Source organism: Thermobia domestica, chromosome 11 (genome assembly GCF_964235325.1).
Source record: "Thermobia domestica chromosome 11, izTheDome1.hap1.1, whole genome shotgun sequence".
In the NCBI taxonomy this organism is placed as follows: Eukaryota; Metazoa; Arthropoda; class Insecta; order Zygentoma; family Lepismatidae; genus Thermobia; species Thermobia domestica.
The window spans coordinates 68,386,001-68,394,847 of NC_137464.1; the positions used below are offsets into that span (position 1 = coordinate 68,386,001).

Sequence of the window (8,847 nt, forward strand, 5' to 3'; positions counted from 1 at the left end):
TATTTATGGAGCACTAATAATGGCACATGCGGCACTAACAAACAATAACGATGTTATAACGATGGGTGAAATTGAGATTGTGGTCTGCTGTAATTTCGTGCGGCGTGTTGTCATGAAGTTAGGTGGGAAAATGATTAAAAAAAATAATATGAGGTAGCACTAGCGACCACTAACGATATGAGGTAGAAATCGTGGCCTGCCAGCTTCATGAAACGGACCCATTTTGTTATCCTAAAACTGTATATATAGAAGCACTAACGAGCACTAACGCTATCCGAACCGACAGTTTCACTTATGGGGTGAGTTTGATATGTTGGCCTGTTGGCATGAAGTTAGCAGGCCAATAGTGACTTAAAAATTGAGACGTTATTTTCGTAGCATTAACGATGGAGTTTGCGGTACTAACGAGCACTAACGAAGCACTAAGGATGTGTTAAATCGAAATGTAGCCTGCCAAGTTAATGAACATGTTTTTGTGCAGTATTTTCTACAAAATCATAGTAAAATTTCTTCATATAATAAAAAATGTTATAAAAAATGCTAGCAGCAGGGTAGTCAGTGCGTCAGTGCCCAAAATTGGAAATATAACATTTATAATCATTGTTTTTGTATTCATGATGGAATAAAGAAAAAAAATGTTAAAAGGAAGAACAGCTTTCCCGAAAGTACAGTCAACTAATGGTGGACGCCTAAGATTCGCAGTTCGTTACGTTCTTTTTTCTTTTTCTTTTATTTACCCGTATTCGGTCTTTCGGTTTTGCGCGAAATGTAACAATGGGTCACTAATAATATCCATATTTTCTTTTCTTAATGCAATGAGAATTTAAAGTGTGTTCATGATAATCCAATAAATACCTGTTTTAAAGTAAGTTTGAACCAGTGTTTATGTGATGATGCCTACGTAAATATCGTGTATTCTTTACGAAAACAAGTGCTTAATTATTGAGTTTTTGTGTAACAGGTAAAGTAAGGTTTTAAACATATGAAACTTGTGCATTGTTTATTATTTGTTGTTTTATATTTTTAATATGTCTAGTTCAGAGCAACGAAGGATTCTCTCACATCTCAAACATTAGGTGCCTTCTGTAAAGTTAATGTAAGCCTTATCTCTCTTCGGGATTATATGAGACCTTCTTAGAGTCCAACCCGAGGCTTTATGGGACATTTTCTTGAGGGGGATTTAGGTTTACTATATTATATGCACCTGGAATCCTGGAATATGACGGTGGACTTCTGGTACTGGGAACCACTTATGACAATTACTTGGTACTTTTCATGAAACGAGGGTAAACCAAACAGTGTTGACATAATAGCTCAAGAGCAAAGATTCGAATCCCGATGAAGTATATTCTTGATGTTTCTATTACTGACAAGTAAACCTTACGTTTGGGTGAATCGAGTTGCTGACTGAGACACATATGAGAAAGTAGTACTAAATGTGGTCAGTATTTCAGTGAAGTTTTAGGTGCGAAGCTCCAGGGGTTTAGGAGATACAGCTACCAGAACATCACATGGAAGTACAGAATAGTCTTCATACAGTTGGAGGTAAAAGCTCTGTAAGACCTCTTGTAATGACAAAAGGTGAATAACAAATATATGGGTACATATTAGGACTAGGGGGAAGTCATATAGTAAGGGTATACCTGACGGCGGCCATCTTGAAATCCGCCATTTTGAATTAAGGTTAAGTTTTTAAAATAGGAATAGGATGATGTGATACATGATTTAAGGCGCAAATTTAATCAGAAGAACAATGGTGACTTTAATTTTGATTTACGCGCAATTGGTAAAAAGTTACAGGGAAATTAAATATTGTTGCTGCATATGTATTAGTCCTTTACCCCACCTTGTAAATTTTGTGTTAATGATAATAATTAAATAAAAAGCAGATGGATAAATATTACGTCTATGGTAAGAGTTGCCGTGATGGCGGCCATGTTCAAATCCACCATTTGGAATCAGATAAAAGTTTTAAACGAAACGCATAACAGTGACACCTTATTAATAGCAAATTTTACCATAAATCCAACCGTATAACCATTTTTGCTTTATCATTAACCAGCATTTGTTATCGCATAAACAAGTTGCTAATTTAAGGAAAAATGACCAAAGTGGAATTGAGTCATAATTGAACTTGGGTCTTTCTTCCAGAAAAGTCTTCAATTAGTACAATCAATATGTAGTTCAGAAAAGAGTGCATGACTTGCACAAATGCTCTGCTCACAGTGAGCACGCCTGACAAAGGCAATCGAGTTACACTTGACACATTTGTCGTTAACAATTCCGTCAAAGCAGTAGTCGTAAGGAGCGATCCATTAGTTTTGTGCTGGTTAATGATAAAGCAAAAATGGTTATACCGTTGGATTTATGGTAAAATTTGCTATTAATAAGGTGCCGCTGTTATGCGTTTTGTTTAAAACTTTTGTCTGATTCAAAATGGCGGATTTGAACATGGCCGCCATCACGGCAACTCTTACCATAGACCTAATATTTATCCATCTGCTTTTTATTTAATTATTATCATTAACACAAAATTTACAAGGTGGGGTAAAGGACTAATACATATGCAGCAACAATATTTAATTTCCCTGTAACTTTTTACCAATTGCGCGTAAATCAAAATTAACGTTACCTTTGTTCTTCTGATTAAATTTGCGCCTTAAATCATGTATCACATCATCCTATTCCTATTTTAAAAACTTAATCTTAATTCAAAATGGCGGATTTCAAGATGGCCGCCGTCAGGTATATCCTTACTATATGACTTCCCCCTAGTCCTAATATGTACCCATATATTTGTTATTCACCTTTTGTCGTTACAAGAGGTCTTACAGAACTTTTACCTCCAACTGTATGAAGACTATTCTGTACTTCCATGTGATGTTCTGGTAGCTGTATCTCCTAAACCCCTGGAGCTTCGCACCTAAAACTTCACTGAAATACTGACCACATTTAGTATTACTTTCTCATATGTGTCTCAGTCAGCAACTCGATTCACCCAAACGTAAGGTTTACTTGTGAGAACTCTTACCGATCACCTAGTGACGTCTAGAATCGGACTTACATTATGTCATAAATTGTCTTCCCAAAAAAGAACACACAGATGAAACTTACTTTTAATGGTTAATATTAATTTGTCGTACTTAACGTCAATTACAATTATGATAGGATTTAAGATTTTATCATTTTTGTTGCAGGTTACAGAGAACGAGCAAAAGGAAACCGCAAAAAAAATCGTGAAAGCTTTATATCTAAGAAGGACATATTGTGGCTTGATAGGACAACAATTTCCTAAAGATGTCGAGAATATGCTTGGAAAATTGAACGTGAATGTACAAGGATGTACCAGTAAGTATTGCTATTACACTTTTAAAATGAAGAGACGAAACCCCTTTAGTCGGTGCTTGTAAATTTTTTGGCTTTATGGGAATCAACATCGGAACCGGAAGTAGAAGTAGATTTCTATTAGTTTCAACTGCAATGGAGGAATAAAATCGTAGATGGGGTCTATATTTACAGAACTTAATCCATATCAAAAGATTACTTCTCAATATCTACGACGGTGGTTTGATAAGTAACTTCGTTTAATATCAAGGAAAACAATTTGAGTTTCTTTGAATTGTTTTTGACATAGTCCCTGCGAAGTTCAACGCACTTGCCCCAACGTTTCCTCATTTCGTTCACTTCGTATAAATGAGTTTTAAAGAGCCTTTCAAAACATTTGTTTACTTCATGTACGACCCCTTACCAGTTTGTTTTAACTCCCAAACTTTCACTCGTCTCTCGATTAAAACCAAATCAGGGACTTCGTTGGTGGTGTTAGGCGTCATAGATGGTTATCGAGCTATAGGATGTAATGCATCTTCAATGGTTCTTCTGCCATGCTTACATTCATATACCCAAAGTCGCACAGTTCCATGAGTGATCTAATGTAGGTAGAATTTCACCCAGGATGTACTTGAACCTGAACCCACAAAGTGAGGGTGATGTATATATTTCCTGAAAGCTTGGGTAAATTTAAGATCAAAACCGGTTACCAGAATTGATGAGGTCTCAAGCATTCCGCTTGAGAGCAGCACGCTACTTATTTTTATTAAAATCTTTAAGCGTGTCTATAAAATCCGTTGCAATCCCGAAAAATCGGAAACGGTGAGACACATATGGAAACATAAACAGTCTTTCATCATTTCAAAAGTACAACGTATCAAAGTAAAATAAATTGTCTCAGGGTTCCCCGCAGGGTTCCAGACGGGGCCAACTAAAAATTTTTAAATGGAAAGGGGAGTCAACTTGCATGTCGTATGAAAGTTGGTGTTAAATGAAAGAAGATAAATCAAGTCTCGACTCTCTACGATAAGCCTGTGCAAAATAGCGGTGGGTCAAAATAAAAACAAAATTTTCATTGCAAAGTCTATGGCTACTCGTATGAATCTAAAACTGTGGAATAAGTGTAGAAACAAAAACACAGATATGTCATTATTTCAAAAGTATAATGATTCAAAGTAAAATAAATATTCCAGGGTCCCAAACAGGATCCAACTCAAAATGTTTTAATCCACGAATTCATACTTGACGGATAATCTAACCATTTTACATACATCGTAACTTTCTTTCGTTTTAGTAAGATTAAGTTAAAAAGGATTTGTTTGAATTAAGATTTATTTTTGAAATTCTTCTGTATAAAATATTCCTTTAATTTCTTCCCCTTTCCAATCTTTCAATTTATAATTAACCGGATTTGTCGGAATGCATTTATCAATGACAAACGTTTCTTGTGACCATTTTGGTTTTTGTAATTTATGTTTATATTTACCAACACGCACATAAACACCCGGATGAAATTTACGTGTTAATTTCTTTTATTTATGTTATCGCGTGTACAACGTATTTCAAACTTGATCCACATTAAAATCATTTACATCTGCAGGTTTCATTTTAATATTACTATGATAAGTGTGATTATATTTTTTTTTACAATTTGATCTAAAAGATCTATATAACAATATGTATTGTTTCAGTAAAATAACGATATAATTTTTCTTTTAATGTTCCTATAAATCGTTCTGCTAATGCACATTGAATTTCGGAATGTATCCTGTAATGATTAATTTCATATTCTTTAAATAAACGTTTTATATGTCGATTATAAAATTCTGTACCTAAGTCCGTTTGTATGCATTACCACCTGCAATTCTCCTCTTCCTACAATAGCAGGCAACTCAAAAACTCGGTCATTGGGTTGGTTGAGGGTTGGACCAAACCTCAATTTCGTTACAAATATATCAATGTGGCAAACTGCAAATAAGGGAAGAAAAGAAATAGTTAGGAATGACAGTTTTATTATTATGAGGGAAACGGACGACATATAAAAGTTACAAAGTGATCTTTCTTAAGCAGTTCAAACAAGATATATAGTAAGAAATTGATATCAGAGGAAAGTAGTTTCTTTCCTACTTCAAAAAAGACCTAATAAAAAAGAAAAAGTTACATAATGTAAAGGTTTAATATAAAAGACCAACTGCACAACAACAAGCGTCCTCAAGAAACGGAGAGACAAGCACAGAATAAGGGACACCATTGGCGTAGCAGACTTGCGGGCCTCTCATGCAAGATAAAGACATGGGACCCTTCTTGTAAGCCCAATTGTTGTAATAATAATTATTGTTACTGAAAACTCGTTCCATTTTCAAAATCTCTGACTCTGCCTAAGAGCATGTCTGCATATAGCGGTCAAGTGTACACTTTTTTCAACGAGCGGTCCCAAAACCAAATGAAATGGAAATCTCCGAAAGAGAGAGAGAGAGAGAGAGAGAGAGAGAGAGAGAGAGAGAAAGGGAGAGAGAAAGAGAGAGAGAGAGAGAGAGAGAGAGAGAAAGAGAAGGGTTTTCTTATGATAAATTCTAGGTCAAAGTTCGAAGCACATACTTTTGACAGGTGCTTTCTTGGCTCTTTTTTTTTTTTCAGGAAAAGTTTTGGCACCTAAGAAATTACAGTATATGATATTGCAAATTTGCATGTGTATTTATTTATATTGGAATTTGTTGTAAAAAAATTGTCATTAAAATACATTATTGTAAAAATTGTTTTATTACTTCATCTATCGCAAGTCTTAGGGTCCCCTAATACATCGCTCCCTCTCTGAAAATCGATATCGTAATTTACGATATGGAATATAATTGAATCAAAATCATAATCTAAATGTGTTCTTTCATTTCCGTACCCAAGACAGAGGGGAAAGGAGGTGAACCCGAACAAACATTTTAATCCAAAATATTTGTTAAAATAAAAGTAGTTATACTTCGGCCTTAATAGAAAATTATTACAGTATTTTATCTTTTACCTCTGTTTCTAATTGTTATCAAAAATCAGGGACAGTACACATAGTTTACACAGTGTAGCACTATACTCTGTAATTTTTCACAACTAAGCAAATCGGAAGATGAAATTGGTGTGATGTTAAAGTGGAATGTTCTAAAAAATAACCATTATTCATTTTCCTTATTTCTATCAGTAATTTTCATATAGATTAAGAACGGTAAGACTAATAGAGCTAGAAGTGAGACATTTAATTCCTTTTTCTCTCACACTAAAAGATGTATGCATTTTGCTGAGATTGTCACTTTTTTAAAAATATAAGTCCCCTATCCAGGGCTATTCTGACTACCCGGATTTCGAGGTAATTAGCACCTGAAAATGTAAAGTTTGTCGACTCTCAAATCTCGACAGTTAAGAGATTTCACATTTCGTGTTATTTCTCCGTGACAAATACGCTTCTGATTGACTATATTGATGGCGAATTACTGAACTTAGTACTCCGAAAAAAAGCGACAGCTAACACCTTAAACTAGGCCATTGAATATACACCTTATCCCATAATCTTGTCTGGTAAAGAGACACCTTCTCTTTCCTCCTTTCCTCTCTCCTATATTAAAATAAGCAACAATATGAGCACAATTCTAATTTCAAAATATACATGTATTAGTGGCAAAGTGAAAGAATAAAAATGAGACGAAACAAGATTCATAAGTTGATGGAGGGAGAAACAAACATATCAATGAAAAATTGAAACTAATATATATCTGTTGGAGGTGTGGAAGTGAGGCAGACAAAAATATTTGATTTAAAAGTAGTAAGAAAAGAACGTAACATTATAAAGTTTCGTTTCCGGAAATTCAACAGTAATGTAGAAATAACGTTTGTTCTTTTTATATTTTTTCAGAACTGTTCGAATATATGGAGAAAGCTTGAAAAATTCATTAAGTTACTTTGAAAATGAATACCAAACTTGGTGGTCAAATTAAATTCTCACTTGGCAGTGAAACTGTAGTGTTACGAGACACATCTAGGATCATGCCAAAAGTTTAACACACATTCTTTATTTCCGCGTGGTTCAGTTGCAAATTCGTTAGTGTTCATTGAACGTACAGATCTGGAATACGTTATAATAAACTTAGTAGGAAGAGTAGGCCATATCTTCCATTTCAGACTACTAATGCAAGCTCTAAAAAAAAATAAAGAAAAATTGAATGAGTATTTCACTGCTAAATTTGTATCAGAAAGAGACTACATTAAAACACCGAATTGTATCATAATGAAAAGTTACAAATGTTTTAAAAGGGAAATTGGATGTTTGTTCCTTATAGACGTAGCAAATCTTGCATATATCGCGTTTCATATGTGGACAAAAGAAATTCAATTATTAGATGGAAACCAATTTTGTGTCAAATTAATATAAATAAAATCTCTTGAAATGACCAAAAACTCCAAAAACTTGCCATTTTTTAGTTATTTCTGGACATTTTTCTGTTCCGAACATCCACTCTCGATTTCACCTATTGTCAATATAATGTAATTCGGAATCATAGAGTGAACATGCTAGACTGAAACGGGCCATCGCAGGTTGTACGGTCATTTGATTGAGACTCGGAAACCCACAGGAAGAAAGAGTACTTATTTCTTTTACATATTTGTTTATGTGTGTATGTGTGAGAGAGAGAGATAGAACAGAAAGATGCAAGACGGCAAGGAAACGTCAAGAAAGATGGATAGAAAGACGAATATAAATATGAAAACTACATATTACTCTAAAAGATGAAGAGCGCACACCATATTTATCGGATTCTCGCCAGTGATGCCTTGTAATTTCTCAAACCAACGTTGGTAGCGAATGTTTTATGAAAATAAAAGATACTATATGGTGGGGATTTGAACAGAGATTTTCCCTTTGGAGGTCTAGGACGATACCATTACACCAACTTTTACTCTGCCCGAAATCTATTTAACAAAAGGTATATTTTTCCTAAGAACAAGAACATGAAAAGTGGATCCTACAGACCAATTAAGTGTTTCGAATTGTCTTCGTAGCCCCATAGTTATTATTTGTCCTTTCCCAATCAACATTTGTAAATCCTCTCCATCATGATACAGGTGTTTGCTTCAACTTGCTCGTTTAGTATGAGCAGTCATTATTCGATTCTTCACTACCACTTTGTAAGAAATAAGTTTTCCTTGACCAGTATTTGAAACTACGTTTTGAACCTACACTACTCTTCAGTCCAGGACGTTACCCTTACACTACCATGCCACCTGGAACAATAATTCAAATCTTACTAAGTTCAGTTCTGCTCTTTGGGACGAAGCGACTTATTTCTGTAGGTCAGTTACACCGAAATTCATTTATTCAATGACTGGAGACAAATTTGTGCCCATTAATAAACGAAATAACATACAATCCAGGAAAATTACAGAAATAAGAACATACTATGCAGTAATTACGCCGTGAAAGTTCAAAAGTATGGTGATAATAATAATAATAATAATAATAATAATAATAATAATAATAATAAT

The 8,847-nt window shown here is 34.3% G+C and overlaps 1 protein-coding gene across 1 annotated transcript in view; it reads left to right on the forward strand.

The window, feature by feature from the left end:
- The window catches only part of LOC145665163 (uncharacterized), a 187,968-nt gene extending 180,720 nt beyond the window's left edge, over window positions 1-7,248 (forward strand). Inside the window, exons 5-6 of the mRNA XM_081732446.1 lie at window positions 3,198-3,348; window positions 7,220-7,248. Of these exons, the coding sequence (XP_081588572.1) occupies window positions 3,198-3,348; window positions 7,220-7,248 (180 nt within the window). The remainder of the gene's footprint in view (window positions 1-3,197; window positions 3,349-7,219) is intronic.
- Window positions 7,249-8,847: the final 1,599 nt, after the last annotated feature.